The following is a 24762-nucleotide window of genomic DNA, read 5'->3' on the forward strand; positions in this document are numbered from 1 at the left end:
GTATACAAGGCACTAATGCAGCACCTTTTCTTTAAGCTGTACCTTTCTTTTCTGCACACCTACACTGTACTTTTTTTTTTTTTTTGCATAGCAATCTGATTCTACACGTAATAGTCAACTGTTTGCCTCACAGCAAAAAATCTGTCTTTATATCTGGCTCTTTACCCATACTATCATTCTAAAGATAAAAGTCAGAATTAGAGAATCTTATTTCTGGAACGCTATTCTGGACAGCTAACAGTTACAGTGGTTCACACATCTTTCCTAAATTGTGAAGAATAAAGGAGAAAGCCTCTTAAATAAATCTGAGGATGTAAGACCATCTCATGGACAGGCTTTTGTTGTTGTTTGTGGGATGTTTTTTTTTTCCTGAATGCTCATTTCATATGGCTTGGGAAATCATTCAGTATATTCACTAGCAAAAATTCAGTTCCTTTATGTTAAGTTCTATTAGCAACTGAAGACTGGATATGAGAGCACAACAATTTTTCACAGAACACTTAAAATCTCAGCTTACAGAACAAACTGATCTTACTGAACATACCAGTTCAGTTTGGCATTTCTTATGTCATCTCCTGCATACATAATGAACGGTATGCTGAATACCTGTTCACCGGTTCCTCTAACTCATCACTACAGTACCTTTCTGCTTTACGTTAATACATTCACCTTCATATTTCATATTAATGAACTTTAATTTCCACTGCACAGAGTCAAAAGAAACACTGGGAAAAATAAGTGCGACTAAGCTGGCCAAAAAGTGCCATTAAGGTTTGTAAGATGCAGAAGCCAAGGAGCTGCAGTACTTATGTTCAAGGACAACAGCCACTGCTCTACAGCACGCACAGTGAGCTTGTGCTTGCTGGACATGTTACTTAACTGTTAGAAAATTTAACTTTATCAGTTGAGAAACTGAGCATAACTATTATACCCAGCTGTTGTTTTTCTGCATTGCTCCATCAGGCACAGAAGAGCATTAACAACCAAAAGATTAACTTGCTTTCAAAGTATAGTCTCTAAAATCGCAAAAGTACAAAACTATCATTGATCCAGCAGTTTAACATCTACAGATCTCCATGGCTGCAGTAGGAATCGGGCTGTTAAAGCAAAAGAACAAGGTGGTTTGCTATTTCGGATATTTGTTCATGAAGAAGTGACTGTAATCAAAGAACTACGTTTCTTTTGTATTTAAGAAGCGATATTGAAGTGATTAAGTGGTAACGACCATAAAAGCTGCTAACTTGTAGGTTTCTCAATAACTGTTTGAAGTCTACCTAAGAAGTTCAGTAGTAAACGAGTGCTTTTAAGGTTAGGTAGATTACAAAAGGCTTTAAGCTTCTTCCCCTTCGATATAAATATGTCAAATGAAAGAAAAGTAAATCATACTCTGGACAAAAATTAGGTGTGAAAAGATCATTAAATTTGTCAGCTGACAAACTGAATTTTGTACCGTCTTCTCTCTCAGGATGAAGGAGAAAGGATCACTTTACTATTTCATAATAAGTCAAATAACGCTTATTAAATGTTTTGGAAAAATTACAAAGCCAATTATAATCATCCTTCAAGGACACACTAAATGAGATGCAAAAGATCACTCAAAAATTAATCTGCCTATCATTGTGTGATTAATATGTTATTCTGCCTTGAATTCAAATAGCAATCTGGAGCTGACAACAACTATTGTATTAATACCTAGGGCAATGTAAAACCATTCCAATGTAAAACACATTAACGAAAGAATAGATTCAAATTACATCATCTGTGAAACTATTTCAAACAAAGCACTGCAGTCCTGATTTATCATTTTCTTATTATATCGCATATTTATAAACACAGAAAGCTGTCAGTATAAATCATCAAGGTCATGGATCTTGAGAGACCCCCTAAGGATCACTTATTCATATTTTTTTTTTTACAAATGTATTTTAAAAACCAAGTGCTGTACTTTAGTATTATGCATTACATAACACCGAAAAAGCAGATTTGAGCTATTAAGGTTTCGCAACAGAAAAGGAACCAGCAATTAAAGACTATATTGGAAATTGAGCCACACCAAGAAAAAAGTTCACACAACATTGCTAATTTAAACATTGCATGTACTTTGAAAAAATGATATAATTTCACACTCTTGTCAGTAATATGGACATATCTATGATGTGAGAAGTTGTAACTGACTTCATCTACACTTTTGATAAAAACCACTATTGTCCTCTCAGAAAGAAAGTCTGGAATATACACCTTTCCTAGCTGCACCTTCTTCCCCCTTCCTAGTTTCCAGAAGGGTCAACTAATGTCATTAATTAATGCCAAGAAAATAATATTTTACAGAGCATTCAGCAAGAAAATACAACATGAAGTGAGAGCTTTGGCAGTGCATCCAAGAAGACCAGGCTAAAAACAAGGATCAAACCAAAGATAGGCACAAGAAACTTAACTGCAATTTCCAAGGCTTAAAATACTTTTCCTCTGCATCCACTTGCAAAAGCAACAAATTTGTTTCTTGTACAACCAAGTCTCTGAAGTTACATGGTGAAGGAAAATAAAGTGATTTATAATGTTTTGATCATGAGCAAGCATTGTGTGTTCCCCCCGCCGCAGAACAAGCATCTACACTCCCCTCACTTGCACAAGTAATTTCTGAAAATTTGCCTCCTACCACACTATTTAAGTTATTCTTTAAATGCATTTACCATCCTCTGGCACAGAATTATCAGCACATAATCTTGCAAAAATTCATAGCTCCTAGAACACAGAACTACCTACTTCTCTGAAGACACTGCATACTGTTATTAAACAAAGTGCCCAACGTTGTTTGAGCATTAATTCCACAGCAGTAAATAAAGAGGAATATTTAAAAAAATCTAATAAATCATTTGCTTAAAAACAACAGCTGTGTTAGAACAGAAAAGTTTTCCAGCGTGGTCTAAGTGAGGTCATAAGAGCAAAACAAGTACTGTGAATACAATGAACCAAAGAAAGAATCACTCATCAATCACTGTCCTGTCAAGTTTTTCCTCAGCTAAAACCTAGTTTAAGCTGAGAGGACATCTCACATCATCAGTTACAAACATGGCAGGTGCCACTCTTAGTACATTTCTAAACGCCACAGGTCCATAAGGTAGACAGAATCCCAGAATTCTTGAGATTGGAAGGGACCTCTGGAGATCATCCGGTCCCAACCCCCCTTACTCAAGCAAGAACACCTACATCTGCTTTCCCAGGGCCATGCCCAGATAAGTTTTTGAAGATCCCCAAGGAGGGAGACTCCACAACATCTCTATGCAACATTTGCCAGGGCTCCATCACCTACACAGTGAAGAAGTGCTTCCTAACATTCAAAGGGAACCTCTTGTATTTCAGTTCGTGTCCATTGCCTCTTGACTTGTCCCTGGACACCACCGAAAAGAACCTGGCTCTGTTTTCTTTGCCCCCCTTCCCTGAGGTGTTTATAGACATTGATGTGATCTCCCTAAGCTTTAATTTCTTTAGACTTAAGCTGTCCCAGAACATTACCAGCTCACATTGAGCTTCTTGTCAACAAACGTCTTGGCCTTTCTCATCAGGGCTGCTCTCAATCCATACTCTACCCAGCCTATATTTGTGCTCGAGATCGCCCTGGCCCAGATGCAAGACTTGGCCTTGTTGAACCTCATGAGGCCCACCTCTCGAGCCTGTCCAGGTCCCTCTGGATGGCATCCCTTCCCTCCAGCATGTCGACCGCACTACACAGCTTGGCATCATCCACAAGCTTGCTGAGGGTGCAATTGATCCCACTGCCCATGTCACCAGCCTCTGGGCCTGGCCATTCAGCCCATTTTCAATCCACCTCACTAGTTGTTTATTGAACCCATACTCCAGTTTCTCTGAAGGATCTTGTAAGAGACCCTCAGTGTGGGCTAGGTTTGGCTTTCCAACAAATATGCGCATTTTTTAAATTCCTATGATAAGATATGTTAGGATGTTGTAACACTGCACACATGTTCTATGTTTTTGGAAAATTCAGAAAATTTTTTGCCCATCTTCTGATTTTGTGCCTACCTTACCTACCAACTTGTTCATTGGAACAGCCAGGATGAAAACAAGAAAAAGCTAACAAAGTTTAATACAGCAACTGTAACATGTAATTTGAGGATTCACTGTTATGGAGTTCTTAATATGGTGAAAAAACAGGCACCTTCTATCTCCCTTTGCAAGCATTAGAGAAGCTTCTTTTTCTCTACAAAAAGCTAGTACTACTGGAAAAAGGTTCCAACTCGAGAATACAGCCCAGAACCAGACACTGTTTTAAGTTCACAGAAGTCAGTTGCCACATCCTACAGGACTGTCCCCAATGTCATCACACAGGAAGCTAAACAGAACAAGTCAATTTTCCCACTTAAAATATGGAGTTGAGATCCTTTCTCTACACACTTTTTGTTCTTCAGTTATCCTCCTGGCATCACATTTCTATTCTCACTTGAATGACGTGGATTTAAGAAATCCTGCAGAAACGTTTAGTTTGCTCCTTTATTCCAATATTACTTGTTGACTTCAGAATATTTCCTAAAAAGCACATTCAAATTCAAGTTTAGTTCTGACAACAGATCTTGCTTTTACCCAAAAGCATTTGCAAAGACATACCTCATCTTCTATATTAAATCATCCCTGGAAGTAGTTAAGTAAGTCCTGACCTTCCCTGACATAAGCAATTTCCACATTAATTCCTTAAGCTGTTACTTCTACATTAGTATTCCCCTAATGCTTTACTTTCAGGAACGGGATGCTTTCAGGTTCGATACATATTATTAAGCCCTCCTAAATTTATACCTAATATTTAGCTGAAGTTGAAGAACTCAGGAGTTCTTCCATACCAAAATGTTTCTCTCTTTAGCATTTTGAGCTCTAACAGTGCGTTTCATGATATTCAATTCAGAAGCTGGGGTGAAGTTCACAACAATGATAGTGTTCTGTGTTCTTCCTCATAATATGGAAAAAACCAACACACCTTCTCTGCATCACTATGTCAAATTTAGTGGATGGATTTTGATATTCGAGCCAGGCGAAAATGAAAACCAGCATGCTATTCTGATGATGACCAAACAGAACTCTAGCTTTATCTTCTACCATGGCAGTACCTTGACTGTTGTCAGCAATTATAGTCCAGCATGATGCTTCAACATGTGTCCCCCCTAGCCCCCAGGAACATCACATCAAATGTATATTGTGTAGACTATATTGCGTAGTCTGGTAAGTCTGTTCTTTGCTGCTTGAAGAGCTCGCCATAGATTTCACCAAAAGCAATACATTAAATCAACAGTTACTTCAGAGAGGCCCAGCATACTGCATCAATGCTGACAGTACTCCTTAAAAAATAGATTTTAACTAGATTAGTCATTACAGTAAATTTGTTAGTACCATAACTTAAACTGTAGTCATTTACAATCTAAAGAACATCACCCTCTGCACCCCTCCTCCTGAGGAAGAAAAGTATGCTTTCAGAGAGAAAGCCTAGAAGCATACAAATACAGAAGTGAGCTTTTGCTCTCAGTATCTACTCAAATTCAAGGTTGCCTGGTGCCAATGCCAAAGCTTCTTTTCCTTAACTTTTCTCAGTATTGCATATTACCACAGCACAGAAGTGCAATTTCTGAATAGCTATAACCCAATTCTTCACATTCAAGGCCATGCAGAACAGTCCTGTTAACATTTGATTAATCGTAGAATGTATAAGCTATATTCCAGGCAACATACGCAGAATCCAATTCATCTGCTTCGTGGTACTCTTCTAGAAATACCATTTAAAATGAAATTCAAGTCAGCTGCAATAAGTGCAGGCACAGCATCACTGTTTACTTCTAGTGTTTTGAGTTCAAGTTGTAGGTCTTCAACATAAAACCACTCTTAGCTTAGGAATTTATTTCAATGCAATTCAGTTATGAAAGAATTTGCTAGGCTCTCTCTTACTACACTACAACCTTCATTATATGTTCATTTAGAATAGATTTTTTTTTTTTACAATAATATAAATCAGTATACAGAAGACTGGATACATCTGTTCTTGATTTTTCTTATAACCACACAGCCCTTTAATAGTGCAAATACAAAACAGGCAATGGAACAGGCTGAGGATTTTCAGAAGTCGGGAACCAGGGGAAAAAATTCCATCTTCACTGCAAATCCTCAACTCTTAACTAGGAAGAACAAAAGATCTAAGATCACCTCTGTTCAGAGAAGGAAATTCCAGTAACATGTATTACATTCTCACTTATTGTCTACCCTTTTCTCATAATCTGCTAAGCATTTGCGCCAAGATTTCAAGTAGATGTTCTTGTGCTTACCCTTACAAAAAGGGTATTCCTTTTGGCATTTACAAATCTACCAGAAATTATTAAAGAATAGTTTAACAACTAAGAACCATGACAAACAATTCTATATGCTACAGAAGACTGTCTAAAGATACAGGAACTTAATTACTTGTCAGATATCTAACATCACAGGCAAGCATTACAGACAATGCATCAAACTTGCCTGAGCATTGATACTTCTTATCTAGAGGCTTTTTTTTTTTAATGCAATATTAACATAAGAATACAAACCTAAAAGACAGACTGCACAAAGGACTGAACTGGTAAATTTACAAAAATAAACAGTTACTCCTTCCAGAATTATGCTTTTTTTCCTCTTAAGTGTAAGGACTAGAGTTATCCAAACTGGTACAGTGTAAGAGACTATACTCTTACAGCTCTCTCTCTCAGGCTCAGGAAAGTATGACAGTGCACAAACTTTTCACTGAAGTAACTTATAAATTAAGTCCTACCACTGGGAAAAGCAGTCCTCACTACAAACCACAACCCAGGTGTGAGAATTAAAGTGTGTTTTTGCAGTGGAAAATTCCACTAACCTTGCATCTTTAAAAGCGATTGTGCAGGCATAACAGTCACGAGCATGTTTAGCAGATAAGGGGACAGTGGAAGGTCCCACTGTCCCAAAACAAGGAGGATAGCTAAGAAAAACAAGACAAGCAGTGCAAAATCAGTAAAAACAAAAAATCATGGGCCCTCTAGTCATGAGAGAAGAAGGAAAAAAAGGAAAAGGAGAAATTAAGGGATGGTCAAATAAAATTGTACATACATAGTATAGTAATAAGCATGGAGTAGTTTGTGAACCTGTAGTACTCAGCCAATGAGAAAACTGGGGAGGAATTCAGCACTGGAATATAGGGAATCTAAGGTTGTGATACACTTTTGCTGGGCACTCCTGCTTGCAGGACGCCCGCTCATTGCGATCACAAACAAAAATGCTACTTCACTGAGATCCCTGCCTGTGTTACTGCCTGCGGATTGTTTCTCACACAGGGACATGGCATCCGCCTGCTGCTCAAGTTGTCTGAATAGTGAATTGAGAGCAGTGCTGTCATGCTGTTACAGGTAGAAATTGCATACTTACGGCAGCCTGAACACCACTACAGTGAGCAAAAGCATTATGAAAAAGAGCCTAGAAAAGCTGTTCCAACTCCAACTTTGAGAACGTAGACCTTCTATTTAGCGGCTTTCACTGAACATGATGCATTTGTACCTCAGTCCACCCATGTATCAAAGTTAATTCACTGTTTTGGCCTAAGATTTTGTGATTGCCTGTAAACAGTGCCAAAAAGTACACCACCAGAGATGGACAGTCTCCTCCGTGAGCTCATGCCCAAGTCTTTCATAGAATAACTCCTCCATTTCTCCCACCATGTTGTAAACCCTACTGTGTAACAAAAGTTATGGTTTTGGAAGGATAAAATGCAGCAGTTAAAAGCAAAGTAAATAGTAATTCCATGCTCCAAACATTTGCATAGATAGCTCCAAGTTTTCAAAGCAACAAACTAACCTTAAAAATTTAGTAATTAAGGCATTCAAAGAAGGCTATTGCAGTTCTCATGTTTGATATTTCACCTCAATGACCACCACCCACCATCTGCAAAGTCCTAAATACAGTAAAACTAAGGCACCAGCCTTAAGGACAGGTTTTGTCTTCATTTGATAACCCCCCCTCAGACAGCACAGAGCACTGAAGTTACTGAACATTAAACATAAGTCATATATTCCCAGGTTCAGTTAGTCTCAAGGACTGAAGCATATTGTGACATGCAGCTGAACAGTGCCTAGAAACAGTCTGGGCTCAGCAGTAAATCCAAGTCAGTGGCACAGTAAGGATATAAAATATAGGTGGGGAGTATTAGCAATAAATTCAAAAGCTTTCATATGTTACTTTCTGAAACACTGTATATGCTTCAGTCAACAATAAACTTATGTAAAACAGTCTGCATTTTATATGCTTGTAGATGTTCATTAACAACCACAAAAAAAAACTTGGGTAGCTGTTTGCCAGCTTTAGTCTGGAAAAATAGGCAAAAACATTGAAGATATTCTCCCAGCTAATGACTGGGTTCTTAATTTTAGTTTCATGAAGGTCAAAAACTCTACATGTGCTCTGCAGTAATGTAACTGAACAAGAGATTAATCTCTCCTTCCATAATTAAGGGAAACAAATTTAAAAGCTGACATGTTATTACAAGCTAAGTGAAGGTCTAGGTCTTTTTTGACCAGGACATGATCTAGATGTCAGCAATATAGCCTGAAAAATTTAGCACCTATGTCAGTCAGAAAGGGCTTAAAAGTAATTAAATTTATGATTTAGTTCAAAATAAAGCACTTAGTCAATAGAGATTAGAGCAGCTAGGTGAGCTGAGCTGCTCTCAGCTCTACTGACTTCACTGCTCCTATTAGGTGGCCCACCAAAGTGCTCTCCTACAGCAGTGCGAGCTGTCTCCTACAGCCGTGGCTCAGTGGCCTCATCACCACTCAGCTGTTAGCATTCAACATCCCCATTTACCGCTCTGTGCTGAATTGCCTCTCAGAATCCTGCTGTAACTTATGCCAGCTTAAAGGCATTAATAAAAGCATAGCTAATAACTTTGTCTCTTTATTATTAAATCTGGACTTGTTCAGGAGTCAAAAGATTTAGCAGGCACTTCACCCCTTTATCTAGTTATGACTAAAGGGCTCTTACTTCTGTCCTTGTTCTGCAATGGTTTTGCTCACTTATCTTTTGCCCGAAGACAAGCTAGTAGCAGTGCTTCAAAACAACTTTTATTGTATGAGCTATTGTTACTGAGCCACTCAGAATTCACTAGCAAAGCTACACAGGTCTATTATGTTAGAGCCAGGCTGCAATGGAAGAGAGCTATTTCAGCAAGGACATGCATTTAAAAGATTAACACCTATTAAGAAAACATTGAACTCGTACAAGCTTTAAAGTTTTATCTGCAGTTAACTGTTAGGCTTTAAAACATCATCTTAGTTGCAAAATTTTACCCTGATGACAATTTAATACTATAGCAATACAATTAGGCCGATATTCAGTGACTGAATAAACTGAACAGATGAAAAAAGAAAGTGACAACATGAATATGAAATGTTGGCCAAATTATTCCAATTGTCACTTGCCACATACAAAATGTGTAGAATCAGTTATCATCTGAAGACAAGTTACAAGCAATAAAAAAGCCTGTAAGTTAAAATGCTTCCTTTTCCTTTGCACTTAAAAATATTCAAATAGTATTAATCCTGTGATTCATGATCTGTTACTGAATGCACTCTTCTGAATCCTTTTAAGCTACATTAAGAACTGCAGTAGTTTAATTGCATGTGTAGGACTAAAAGAACACTCCCCAGGCTTTAGAAAACAAGCTTCTACAGTGTTTCAAACTCAATTTGCTTTTAACTTTAGATCTTCTGGATTTCTGAAGGCATACATGGCAGAAGATACTGCAGATTCTTCGTATGTAGAACTGAATATTGACATGCATAGATATGCACTTGTACTCACATTCTAGAAATACAGAACTGTGAAGCAATGCGACCTGCTGAAGAAATTGCTGTTTTGTTTACTGAATGAAGAACAGCCTTTTACAAGAAATGTAGTTGTGATTAAGAAAATGTTGCATATTTCATTATACATAAAGTTATTGTCAAACTTCTGCTTATAAAGCTCTGTAGAAATAAAACCATCAATGTAGATGAACAGTAGTAAGGTTACAGTCAGGATGACAACACCAAGTCTAGGTTATGCCATTATGCAATGCATAAATAGCAATATTTAGTTCTCTACTGCTGCATGGAGCAAGAGACAAACCTCAGTACAGTAGGAACCAGCGAAGTTGTATTACAAGGCATAAAGAAGAATGTATTCCTGCAAGGGGAGATCATTGAAACTAAACCTGAACTGAGCTCAAGTTCTGAAACAGTGGTTCTTAAGCTGCAGTAAAGTTATTCCTCTCATTCCAAGAAGTCAGAAGTATTATTTCAAACCATGAAAAAACAGAGCTAGAAGATACTGCTGAAGCTACTTACCACGACGATTTTTTTCTGTACAACTGTGGTTCATGATAACGGCAAATATCATTAACATAAGAAGTTGAAACATTTGTATAACAACTTACTGTGTAAGTGATAGCTGCCAACATTCCAATCACAGTCAAGGAACTAATGGAAAATGAAAGAGCAGTCAAGCCATCTGAAAAAAAAAAAAGCCTGCTGAAGTTTCCTACAGTAGAGACACTCATTTTTCTTGAATTGGTTTCCTGAAATTTAAGTTCATTAGATTAAAGAAAAAAACAAGCTGTAATTACCAGCCATATTAACTTAGATTAAAAAAAGCTGCGCTAGGTGAATTTGGCAGCTTTTTGTTCCTCCTCCAATACTTCAAGAAGCAGGACAGCCATCCCTCCCTCACTATAGACTTGAAGATAATGCATTTCGTTAAGTGGTTGAATAGCCACTGATGAACTTAGCTCCCACCACTGTCTAATGCCTCCTTCAATACCTCTTTACAGCCTCCACAGAGTATTGTGGTTAACGTTCCACAATTTAGGCATGCATTCTGGATGGTTTTATCCTTGATTTGTTATCCCTCAGCTTCTCGTAATCAAGCACTACACAAACAATCAGGCAGACACAGATCCCTCAAACAACCAAACAAGCCAGGGACTGTGGGCTTCAGCTTGACTCAGACCACGTATACCCAGATAAAAACTGGAAAAAGGTCAGGGAACTGAGGACTTACTGCAGCCTTGCTATCACTCTAGAAATTAGAAGGGATAGTTAGGAAAGAATGATACCAAACTCATCCCCAAAGGCAACAAGCTTCTAGAATCCTCCTGCATAATTCTGCATAACAGCCCTGTCCCTAATCCTGCCCACAAGGACACAACTTGGCAAGCTTCCTTGAACTTTTCTCATTAAATAGCAGCACAGTTGTGTATAGTAGCTATTAGAGAAGTTAACTTTGACAGATCGGTTTTGTGTCTGCACCCAGTCACAGAAACCGCAAATCGGGCCACTGCCTTGTGTTCTCCCCCATGTCCTCCCCCTTCCTCTGGGAGATTCAAGAACTCTGAGCAAAACAGCTTTCATTCAACCTAACTGTTAGCCAGAGTCCATTCACTAGCCTGTTTCCAAGAGGCTGGAGCACATACCATACACAGGGGTTGAGGGAAATGGGCTTGTTCAGACTGGAAGAGAGAGAGCTTTGGGAGACCTAACACAGCCTGCCAGTACCTCTGAGGTGTTTATCAAAGAGGTGGAGTCCAGGCTTTTCAGTGGTGCACGGTAGTTGAATGGGAGACAAAGGGTGACAGCATGTACATTCATGTTGGGTAAGAGAATTATTTTTCACCATGAGATGAAAGTCTCCATCTGTAAGGGTTTTTCACGAACTAGCTGATAAAGCCCTGAGCTGCCTGCTGACCTTACAACTTCCAGCTTTGAGCCGGAGATTGACTAGATGACCTGAGGTCCCTTCAGTCTGAAGACTGTTGCCTGATCCTACCAAGTTAGTCACAAGGAAGCGCCAGTAGAGTCAAGAAATCAAATCCAGACGTGCAAATCCAAACCCAGCATCTTGATGACCTTACTAGAACTAAACATTGGCTATGCTATACTTTCAGAGCAAAGACAGCTACAGAACTGAATATTTAATTGACAGCCATGTCAATGTTGCTTAGAGAAATTAGCTTGCATCTCAGTTCAACTACTGTCACTACCCATATAAACAGTTTAGGAAGCATTTTATTCCATACTGTCAGAACACTTCTCTAGCTTCAGACAAACAAAGGGACAGCAAAATGTATGACAAAACAATGGACTTGGCTTCCCTATCCCTTGTGCTTGCAGGAAAAGCTTAAAAAGAAGTTCATATTAAGAAAGACTTTGCAAAGAACACTGCTAAAATACTAACTAAATCCTCAAACCTGTGCAACAACCACAAAACTAGAGGCAGCAACAGAGCCAAATGCCTACTGGATTATGCATACATACAGTAGGTGCACAACTTCAGAAGCATGTGCGGGATACAGTGGAATCAACTCCAGCAAACTGAAGTGCCTCCTGAAATGTAAACTAATATACTATGTTCTCTTTTTAATTATTTAATTCCTTCCTGTGGAATCAGCAGCTCAAAGCACTCCAAATCTTATTCTGAAGAATTACTGCAGTGGAGCAAGTAAACTCAAATTAGAGAACTGTCACCATGAAAGCTACCTTTTGCTCAGTTAATGGTAAGCATGCCTGAATAAGCTAATAGCAAGCAATGCAAACTCAGAACAGATCTCAAACTTACGGCTACTTCCAAATTCTTCAAAGAGGAGCTTCACTTTCTCCCATTCTGTGGAGTTCTTCTTATTGGGAATATCCAAAGGAACAAAAGCCCTGTAACAAAACAGAAAGTCATCTCACTTACCCTCGTCAGGCAAATATAAAAAAATTGTGCTTCCAACTTAAGCAAATGGAAATCCATTTATTCCTGAAGAAAAATTGTTTGATGTTAAGTTTCAAAAATTCTGAAGACAGTGTTACATTTAATATACATTCCTCATATATGGCTTATCTGGATCAGCAGAGTTCTGAGCTAGGTCTGAGGTCAATGTTCTAGTTCTCAGCTAGGTCTGAGGTCAACGAACAAATAATTTTCAATTTTACCAGTCCTAACTGAGGCGAGGACCTTACACTCAAGCATCATTAAACGATGTCCTGTGTTGATTTACTAACCTGGCTTGACCTATGGGCAGAAGAATTAAAAGAAACAAACCCAACAACTATCACTTGAGATATTCTTTTATAAAAATCACATCACTGAAAGCTAGAATAAAATTCATGATTGCCACAGCAAGCATTTAATTAAAATCTAGAGGGACATGTCTATGTTCCACTATTACAACAAGAAAGACTATTCTTCTGCATTCCATTTCTTGTTTGGTATTTCGCCTGAGAGAACTGAACTGCAGAGAAGCCCATTAAGTATTTTTGACCTTTCAGGGAAAGAGAGTTGCAAAGAGTGCTTAGAAAAATTCCAGATAAAACAGTCATCCCATCCAAAGTCCAACAGTAAGACTAACTCTTCAGTACCTCCACAGACACAACAGCTTATTATTGAACAGCTAGAAAACCAGTACTTCCATAGAAATCTAAAATCACAGCTTCCAGACATTCAGTATGTGAAGGAGGCTTATCAGAAAGCTGGAGAAAGACATCAGGGCCCGTAGTGACAGGACAAGAGGCAATCGTTTCAAACTCAAAGAGGGAAGATTCAGATTGGATATTAGGAAGAAATTATTTACTCAGAGCATGGTGGTACACTGTAACATGTTACCCAGAGAAATTCCGGATGCCTCATCCCTAGAAGTGTTCAAGGCCAGGCTGGATGGGTCTTTGGGCAACCTGATCTCATGAAAGATGTCCCTGCCCACAGCAGAGAGAACTGGACTAGATGATCTTTAAGGTCCCTTCCCATCTGAACCATTCTGTGAAAGTCTACAAGTCACAAGTAAGCCAATTTGGAAGTAAACAAAGAGAAATTTAGATAAAGAATTTGAGAACAGAAACCAAAAATCCAGAAAGAATGGTCACAAGTACCTTTTGGACTTTTGTATACATGAAAGAACAGAATGGGATTCTTGCTTCAAGTTCCAATAAACAAGTAACGCACATCTTGCCTTGAACTTCAAGTATAGAATACAAGTACATGTTTCAGAGATTAGTGCTAAACTATGCACACTTATCAATTCAAAACCAAACCAATCCATTAGCCTGCAAACAAAATTAAAAGGTCTTATCTTAAACTTTTCAAAAATGTTTAGCTTTTACTTTCTTGACTATGTAAGAGCTAGACTAAGGCTAATACTTGAATTGACACATGCTTGCTGGCTTACGGTTTCAGTCTGCCCCTGGTACTAATTCTCTCTTTAAAATTGTATCCAGGCAAGATCAAATCACAGGTACTAAAACAAGTTAAATAGAACTGTCCGCTTGTAAGAGATAACACAAGTAACAGCAGCTTATTTGCTGAAAAAGAGTTAAAAAATAGGAGGAAATTGCAAGCCAAGTGAGCTCAAAGTCCTCTCACTTCAGAAATCAGTATGCATTTGCTATTTGCGGACCACATGGAGGAAACAAATGAGATGGAAGAACATCCTAGGATATAACTTGCCATTTTCTTCCTCCAAGAGCAAAAGGTATTTGTTTGTTCTTTCTTCTGCGTACCTACAAACCAGCATGTCAAAGGACATTAAGCAGAGTAGAAGGTATAGTACCCTGTCACACGTGGTCTTCAGTTAGTATTCGGCTAAATCCTGACTCAATGAGAGAAATCTCTGATTCCGCTCCTGTTCAAGTTCCATGTAGCAAGAAGGGCCTCAGAAAGGCACACAGTAGCTATGAATTCACAGTCTCCAATCCCAAACAAGCAGGAATCTTACTTCACCTTCTGAACAGGGTCCCCCCCAACTAGAGACCAACTAGCCAGCAGGCTGTAACTAGCCCAACCTTGACTTCTGGCCTCTAGCTTAACAGGCCACAACATGAGCGAGGCACAGTTAGCATGCCTAGCTGTCTACAGACCAGCATCCAGCCCACAGTCCCAAAGCAGCTCTAAAACACAGCCCATCCATCGTGCCATCATGATACTGATACAGAGCAGTTTAGGCCCGTTTTTCATGCACACAAAGCAAGAAGAAATTGGACAGAAGTCAGTCATTTTGATATGTTGACTAAATGGTCAATGGACAATAGCAGCTATCAGAGTAAGACAGTGATTTGCTAACTAACTACTCACCTACCACCAGCACACTACAACATAAGTCAGTCAATTGACAGCGAGTTAATCGAGTACAAATGCCAACACACAGTTTTACAGGTGTAACTGGGAATTCAGCTAATTCAAGTGAACAGAGCAGCTCAATAGTGTTGTGTTGCACTTGGAGGTCTTGGCAGAAAAGAAATTACCAAAGTGTACTAATTTTCAGAACAGAGTCAAACTAATCTCCTGCTTAAAACAATTCCTGGGAATACCATGATCAAGATCTACCTTGCAGAATGAAAAACAAATGCTAGACAAGCTAGACAAGACTATTAACATTTGGCAGAGCTAATACCACACAGGTGTAGACGGGTCAAATTCGATCCTTAAATCAAAGATGTAAGATTTACTAACTGGGATCTCTAGCAACTGAGTTTCAAACTAGATTTAAACTCACTTCCTTAAAATGAGTTCTGCTATAAATCATAATTATTTATAGGTTAATTAGAGCTACATACATAGCTTTTTAGACAGTAGTACTTCCAGAAAATTTAAGGTAACAAGTTTAATTATAAACACTGATAGTCATGGAAACTACGTTTTAAATCAAACATTATTAGCCTCAAACATGAATATGTTAGTTCAAAATAGGCTGACATATAGAGGTGCCTTAACGTAGTTTGTAGTACCTCAAGCTCCTTGCCTCCAACACATGACATTTAGGGATAAATAATAAACTAATTCAATAAAGCAAAGAATTTTAAGAAGGGAACTGCATTACAAGTAAATTTAGTTTTGAGCATCCCAGTGTAAGTTTGTCTATTCTTTGCTTTTAATGATACTTAGAATAAAACCACAAGATTAACTGACAAGAAAAAATATTACATTTCCCAAAATAGCTACATTGATGTCCAATGGAGCAAGATAAGTATTCAGATAAGAGTAAAATAAATTTTAGACTTCCAGCTTAGCCAGCTTTTATGGTTTCTTTGAGGAACTCTGCACGGGAAAAGTTTCCCCAAGAAGACTTTGCCCCTATCTTTAAGGGAGCCAAGCTACTTACAGATCTGTTAGTTATACAGATGACTTGCTAAACCAAGATGGTACCATACACTAACCATATGAGCGCAAGTACAAGACAGACTATGAGCCAATTTCACTAGGAAGTTAACAGGAAACATTCCAGCCCCTCCTGCTATTGCAACCTGCGTGCATGAGTCTATCCTAGTCCACTAAGTCTAGCCTCCTAAAAATAAATCCAGTGCATAAGGTTCCAGTCTGGTTTAATGTTGGTCTGATCCTGATCACGTGTTTACCTCTCACAACCAGTGGAAAAAAAATTAAAATCTCCTGCTACTGCCAAGTAGAGGTAGTACTGCCAGATTGTCTTCAGTCCCACATTCAATTAACCCCCTCATGCTGAGACTTGAGCTCCAACGTTCTTTTAGCTCTTTCCTATGGCAGTGGGGCTTCTGATATTGCTCTTTGCCATTGCTGTGCAGACAGTGGCCCAACTCCTCCATAACAATGTGTATATAAACATTCGGAATACACCCACTATTACTGACAACTGAAGTCCACATTTTTCTTCAGCACAGTTCTTATTTGCTTCCTGAACTGAGCTGTTCAGTCTTGTGGTGTCCCTTAAAGGGGGCAGCCAAGAGCAATTTTTCTGCAGCATCCTCCTACATAATAAGGATGCTTTTCCAGTGCAAGGGCATCAGGATGATGTTAATATCAAACTATCTTTAAAGAAGTGAGCAACCTCCTATTTGTAAAAGCAAACAAAAGAATTATTCTGATGACAACCCAAAATATACATTATACAGTACATTTATATGAATATGATTCAAGTCAATGATTAGATAAACAGCTTTTGTCACAGCATTTTAGTAATATTTTTAGACCCAGATTAAGCTAACTCTAAGCCCCTTAGTCTCTCCTAGCAGCCAATAAGCTTTTAATTGGAAAGACACTAAAATTCTTTGAATCCTACCTTGAAGTGTTTCTCCAAACTAGAAACAATACTATAAAACAATAAGGCAGTATACAATGAGAAGCATTAGTTTTGCTAGTTTCTACTTTACATTCTAGAACTTCATCATGTGTCATTTTAACACGCATTTTGTAAATTTTACCAGCTTTATTGCTGCAGTCAAAACACATATGGTACAGCATACATTAGAAGCATTAAATATTGGTGTGCATGTCATGTTTAACAATTATCTTAAATTGGTTTTGTAATACTGAAGTTTCAAAATAATAGTACTTGTTGCAAACAAGTTACTCATTTCAGTAATACCTGCATAGTAAATAAATTCTGGTAAGGTGTTTTTCATACAAGGCACAACTCTGTAAAGTACAACCCCACACTATATTCATGTTTTTCCACAGAAGATTTCCATTTGGGGGGGAGTACTAAAAACATTACACCTACTCACATTCCTAAAAAATGTTTTTGGATGTCCACAAAAGCATTTGGTCATAGAGAATGCAAGCAGGAAAAGCACGAGTCTTTCACACCCTGTTGTACTTCAGGTATCAATACAATTGTAAATAAAAGTTGCAGCCATCACGTCCTTGATGGATATTCACACTGCACAAGAAGTCAGAACTTGGAAGCACAAGTACCTCCACAATTAAGGAAAATACCAGTTTCGTTTCTAGTTAAAACTCTTGCTTTTCAGGTGTGCAATACCCAGGTTATTTAAGCCTTAATAGATATAAGCTAGATATTGGTTATATTGCTTGAGCACAGCATAATGTAATTTTTTAATCTTGCACAGAACAAAGTTCCATTTAGGGTTCTATTTAGTATATCCTTCTTTAATATTCAATACAAATACTTACCCAATTAAGAGAAGAACTGCACAAATTGTGAGGAATCCCAGAGTATATTTGAGTGCAGTTTTAACCTGCTGTATATTAAAAAGAAAATTATAATATTAACATAAATCCAAAGGGATTTATCCAACAGGTTATTACAAAGCATACTCAACGCAACAGATTTTCAAGAGAACCTCCAAAATAAGCAAGAGTAGTTTTAGGTCCAAATCAGTGGTATACATTCTTGAGGAGTCTTGTAGCTTGAGGACTATGAACAATGATACTGAATTATGCTTCCATTAAGCTATGCACTTGGGCAGCTGTGGCCAGAAGCCAGGGTGCATTTGTTCAGGGCAAAAACACTCAAAGAAAATTCTTAGTACCAATATTTTATATTATTGCTTATTATGGCTACAATTAGAAGTTTTTATCTCTCATGTTAATATTACAACTGAATAGAGTTGAAAGGGACTGTGATTAGCGATTACAAGACTCTTTAAGAAAAAGATTCTTCATTTGAGTAGCTCACAGCTTACTGGCATGGATTTGTGTTCCTTGGAACATCATGCATATCAAAAAGCTTCAGAGTATTACTGAAGCCACCAAGTGCTAGCTTCATGTAAATTACTACCGCCTACTTTCAGAAAATGAAAGCACAAGATAGTCAGATTTAGTTTCTATCTCAGAATCAGTATAATCCTCCTGTCTTCTGCTTCAGAGCCTGTTCATAGATATTTCCAGGAATTCTAAGAAAAATCTCATGTAAGAACTTTTAACTCCCTTTGTTATGGTGCACTTACTGAGCATGTGTTGCCATCATCTTCTTCCTTCTCCTCATAATAGAAATAGACAAAGGGTATCCACAGAAAGACGCAGAACAATATGATGGAGTACAAGGCTAGGAAAAAGATTAATTAAGTGAAAAGACAGTTATATTGGCACTTCATTTACTACATAGTAATTCAAAGAAAAAAAAAGACTAGTTTCTTCTCATTCTAGATCTCAATTTCAAGCATTGAAAAGTTAATAAATTTAACAGTCAGCCTATGAATTATTGTTGTTTTGTTCATTCTAAAAGTCCTTTGGAGTTAACCTGTTCAGACTATGATTTCAGATCAATTTTCAATTTAGCAATTATAAAAAGACTAAAGAAAGCAATCGCCTGCACGCAGTGATGTACAGAACTAGCACACTGGGCACAAAGAACAGAATATAATATAACAACGTTATTCCTTACTTAGCTTTGTTGCTTCTTATCTTGGATAGTATATTCAGAATACCCAGCTGCTTCCACAAAATCATTTTTAAAAAGCATTTTAGCTGATGAAGCCAAATAAAGTATTGAGACCTACTACCTAGATGTGAATGAGAAGTTTAAGAGAAGTCATTCTTCGGAAAAATATTTTAAAGTGTTATGAGCATCTACTATTTAGCATGCTGAATTGGTGTAAGAGTGGTAAGAGTGTAACAAGCAGTGTAACAAATAGTTCTTGATTTGTTTGTAAACTGTCTCACATTCAACAGGAATAAAATTCAGTTCTAGATAACTTGAAACAATCTTAAAGCATTCTTAGATGCTCTAGAACAACATGCAAACTGCTTCAATATTGTGTTTCAAGGAATCAAATGTCTCAAATCTATGATCTGCCTTTTTTTAGGCAAGTCCTAAATATAAACTGCACTGTGACAGTTGGTTATACAAATTACAATCATCATTAAAGATCTGAATAATCAACCCATAGAGGTCACTGCAAGCACAGAAAACACCCTGCTTCCAAGTTTAAGTCTTGTAAACCTGCTTCAGCATACCTTACTCATATGGGGTATGACCACAGCTCACCAAATAACAGGACCAATCCATGTTTCCTCCAAGGCAATAAAGGAAGAAAGACTCAAACCTCAAAAATTATCTACAATCCAAGTGAAATAAGGCTACCACATACTACTACACCAAACACTGGTTCTACCTAAAAACACTATTACTGCAGTATCTTAATTCATTTTTTAAAACCAACATTTCGGGCTTCTGATGCTAAGCTTAGAGACCTTTTGGAATTTGAGCTGCTGGCATTCAGTTACCAAATACATAGCTAAATCTCTATCTTGAATTTGTTTTTAAACTATTTTCTTTTTGAAAACTAAGTATAGTATGCTTTTATAGGATAAAACTGTTTCTGGTAATTTCTCTTAATTCGTCCTACTAATATCCAGAGCTTTTCTGATCTACTACAGGTACATAGCAGAGGACCTTTCTCAATGGCCACTGACAATCACCAGTTGAACTACTTTTGTTGAACTGTCTTATTTAACTGGATTGCTTGATGCTGCTGAATTGCTGCATAGCTTGCCCAGCCTTTACAAAGGTTGAAAAAAAGCCACTGGTACCACAAGCATCTGAGCAGCACACAGTAAGACAGCTAAGCAAAGTTTTCAACTCAGTAAAAGAAACAATTCCAAAAACTATTTCCACGTATTGCTATTAACATCATCGCATTCAGCTTTTAAAGGACTGTCACAAGAGTTTGGTAAGTTAGTTGCCAAAAATATAATATGAAGATTTTTTTTCCAAAAGTCATCTATACCAAGCTTCCAGACTGTAAGTGGTGCCTCTCAACTCATGCTATGAATTAGCAGGCTTAAGCTATTACAATAAAGCTTAAGACAGAGGTACTTCCATAAATGAAACATTTTATGGAAGTTATAACAGTTCATTACCATGACCATATAAATACTTAAGTCAAGTTTGTGCACCAAATAAATGCAGCTGATTTAGGTGTTTTTATATAGATCCAACTTTTACAGTAAAGAAAGTCCAAAACATGACCATAATAGTTCCACAAACCCACCATTCGGAGTAATATATTGCAAGATGTAAAGAGTTCATGAAAGAGTTCATGTGCATACAAAAAAAACAAGTGTGAGACATCAAATCAGGGTAGCTTCATTCAGTACGAATTCAGTAAGAAACATGTATTGCTACTAACAGTTCTATTTGAATTCAAACTCATTTCCTTTTCTACATCCAATGGCTCACATGAAAACCATACAAGAAGTTTAAGATAATGTTTGCATTCCAGAATACTTAAATCAAATTTAGATCCAAGTCTATGCAGCTCTAAATAGAATATTGTATAGAACTCCTGATATTAAGCTCCTGACATCCTAAGTTTCATAACTTTGAAGTTAACATCTATAGGCTTCTCTTCTTTGCCAATGTAAGCAAAGCAAATTCCTATCCAGATTGGCCTTACCAGAAGGTTAAATAACTGTGCTTTCCTTGAAGTCACAGTTAATCCCATCAAAGTTCTCAATAATGTTCCCATTGTATTATTGTAGCCAGGAATTTATCAGATTAAAAAAAAAAGAAAATCATACTGGCTTAGTGTCATGCCAACAGGAGAACAATATAGAAGAGTTTAGCCTTGCTTTTGTGCACCCTGAAGTAGCAAAGCTTTGAATCTTCTGGAAAAATGGAGTACAGCTGGGCATAATGAAGGATAAAACCTTTTAAAGATCCCACTAAGCCCTCTTCTACCAAGCTGACTCTCAACTAATTTGAGAGAAAGCATTGCCCATCTCCTTTTGTATACACTTCTATCAACTGGCAGACCAAAAGGCTTTAATTCACTGAAACCTTAACTGGTAGCAGTGGAATTGTTCTTCAGGAACTGCCTGAGCAGCTATGATCAACTCCAAAGTCAGCCAAATATTAAAAATGCCACTTAACTTCCTGAAGAGGGAGCAAGATGTAGCTCTTGGTCTTTATTAAGAAAAGCCAAGCCACATCTGGCCAAATATATATTCATATCCAAATCAGCAAGATACAGTAAGAGCTATTTTTGGATAATACTGCTATACTAACAAGAAATACCTACCTAGTCCTGCGCTATCTATAGAAGGGTGGGGAAAGACTGACTGCAATGGGTTAGTCTCATTCCAGATTGTATCAATTAATGCCTTTCACACTCAGCTCCATCAGCAGAAGTCTTACACATTCCAAAGAAGAGGGTGCTGGCTATTGAACTGGGGAAAGAATCTAATGAGCAAAAGCTTGCAGAAATAGATATCCATTTTCTGCAATTCTCAATACAAATTTGAGAAAAAAAAGCCTGAAACAGTGAGTACAGAATTGCCAATGGTGGCAATAGGAGGAGATATTTTGAGAAGTCATGCAGGCCTGGTCACTTTCTGCAATTTCATTCTTTATGGCTCCCTAAACAGCCGTAACTGGAGTTAGTCAGAACTAGTCCTTTTCAGGCAGGCAAATGACTTTAAAGACAAGCTAGCAGCAAGACTGATGCTGTTATGGTACTGACAAGCAACTACAGTTATACTTGGAGGAGTAGCAAGTAAAACACACATTGAAAATTGTCATCTGCTCTTAGAAATGAGTATATGTAAAAATACAAACAGAATGGTTTGGGTTGGAAAGGACCTTAAAGACCATTTAATTCTACCCCCTGCCATGGGCAGGGGGACCTCCCACTAGACCAGGTTTCTCAAAGCCCCATCCAGCCTGGCCTTGAACACCTCCAGGGATGGGGCATCCACAGCTTCTCTGGTCATTTCTTTTATTTCTGTGGAAGAGTTTTCACTTTTCTTCCTCAGAGAGATGGTTAGTTTAGATTCTTCTTTACAGCAGTTTTGTTGGTCTTTAGATAACTAAATCCATAGAGAGAAACTCAGCATGTGAAGTATACCCTTACATTCAGGAGTTGCTTCTAGATGCAAGTCTCCTCCAGTCCACACTGCGCATGCAAAAAATATTCTTGACTCATTTAAAAGCTGTACTACAGGGCTAGATCCTGTTTCCAAGTTAAAGATGAAATACATAGCTTAAATATGTACTGCATATGTATAGATAAAAATACTACTTTGATATAATTATTTCTAGACAAACACTTGAGAGGCTGACAAGCATATCAGCATCATACACGAATAACAAAAGAAAACAATCGTATTTACTGGATTGTATCTGACTGGCAGATGCTGAAAGGCCTTCTTCAGTGAGCATCAAGTGGCAAGCTGTATCTGATCCAAGGAGGGGTCCCACTTCCCTCTCTCCTCCATCCACCTGTCACGTTAACACTTCTTTGCACTACCTCCAGTGTGTTAGACCCTGTGCCGGGTCATCTTCACTCATCACACTGGCAGATGAGACAAATCTAGCAGTGCCCTCACAGCAAAAGAAGGCCAACAGCATCTTGGGCTGCCTCATGAAATGTGTCACCATCAGGAGAAGGAAGGTAGTTGTTCCCCTTGACTCAGTGTGGCCCTACCAGCACTGCAGGTCTGGAGTGCTGCATCCAATTTGGACTCCCAGTGTTAAGAGACACACATAAAGCAGAGAGCCTAACAGAGCAAAATGACATGGAGCACCTGTGCGAGCTGTGACTGTTTAGCCTGGAGCAAAGAAGGCTTTGGAGGGAATCTTATCAATGTGTATAAATACCTGATTATGTGCTACACAGGTAAAGGATAAAAGGAAGATGAGCACAAACTGAAATATAGAAACGTTCATTTAAGCAAAATGAATTAGTCTGCCTGTGGCCAGATACTGACACGGACTACTCAGAGATGTAATATAGCCTCCAGCCCTGGAGATACTCAGCATCCAGCTGGAGACTGGTGTGAACGAACTGCTGTGAGCAGCTGCCTCTTTCCAACCTCGGCACTTGTGTAAGTCAAAGTGAATTTCTACTAATGCCTAAGTCTGAGTTAGCACAGCACAAGCACCCACCAACTGCCAACTTACCCTCCCTGTTGCAACAGCTCTGCAATTTGCCCAGAACATATTTAAGTGGTTGAAAAGCCACGTTACCATGGTAACTTTACAGGGCCATACCATTGAAAAGTGAATTTAAAAGCAGTTTTGTCTTTGCGTTTCCCACGCACAATCATTTTAATTAAGACCTTTTCATTCACTCATCAGGTAAAGTCTTAAAGCTTCCTATGAGAAACACCTGAGAGGCACACAAAGAAGAAAGCTTCCTGATTTCCTCTCTCTTCTAAAAGGAAACTTGCTATACAGCTAATAGAGTAAAACTGTTTTTCTTTCTGTTATATCACACAGAAAATTTTAAAAGATTTGGCAGAGCTCCTATCAACACAAGGGAGGAGACTGATCCGAGCTGTGAATTTTGTTGTTCCCAATTGTCAAGAGGAACACCTTTCATCAGCTCAAAAGCGTTACAGGCAAGCATCTAATTGCCTGTTGTTCTGCCCACTAAAAGGGCTGTTTGCTCCCTGGAAAGTTAACCTGCAAAGTCAGAAGTCTTGCAGCAGCAAGCAGTCAGCCAAGTGATAAATATTTCCTTACCACTGGCTCCCTTGCCTGTGACCTTGTGGCACAACTGACTGAGTTTTCCTTATTTCACTTCCATGCACTTCAGTTATAACTCGGTGATTGCTCGTTGCACTTGTTCACAGGTTCAACTGCCATTTCAAAGCATTTTTTCTGGGTTGTATCAGAAGCTTGAAGCAATACCACTGCAAGAGGGCTTCACCGTATAATTCGCCAGCATAATGATGATTACTGTCACAGAACAAGTCTAAGCAATCTTCAGCAAGAATTCTGTGGTAAGGTTTTTTTTTTTTTTAAAAGGAATTTCTCAGGACAATTCTTATACGAAGTCAAAACGAGCATTTTTTTCCATTTTGTACCACATCAATACAAAGACACTTTAACTATGAGACTCAGACTTGGCAGTAATCTTCAAGTAAATTATTGCCATGGTCCCCTCATTGTGTTTTGACTCGTTTTCTTTCTAGAAGTACGTGAGGACAATTAGGAAGAGTAGTAGACAACAAGGAACAGCAAAAAGCACTAGGTAGAAGGAA

At 38.2% G+C, this 24762-nt stretch overlaps 1 protein-coding gene across 1 annotated transcript in view; it reads right to left on the reverse strand.

Annotated features, from left to right (window-relative positions):
* The window catches only part of LMBRD1 (LMBR1 domain containing 1), a 76072-nt gene that overhangs the window by 38216 nt on the left and 13094 nt on the right, over positions 1–24762 (reverse strand). The window contains exons 4-7 of the mRNA XM_040552030.1: positions 18723–18820; positions 17947–18014; positions 12643–12731; positions 10466–10539 (exon numbers count right to left, since the gene is read on the reverse strand). Of these exons, the coding sequence (XP_040407964.1) occupies positions 10466–10539; positions 12643–12731; positions 17947–18014; positions 18723–18820 (329 nt within the window). The remainder of the gene's footprint in view (positions 1–10465; positions 10540–12642; positions 12732–17946; positions 18015–18722; positions 18821–24762) is intronic.

This window comes from Cygnus olor, chromosome 3 (genome assembly GCF_009769625.2).
Source record: "Cygnus olor isolate bCygOlo1 chromosome 3, bCygOlo1.pri.v2, whole genome shotgun sequence".
NCBI lineage: Eukaryota > Metazoa > Chordata > Aves > Anseriformes > Anatidae > Cygnus > Cygnus olor.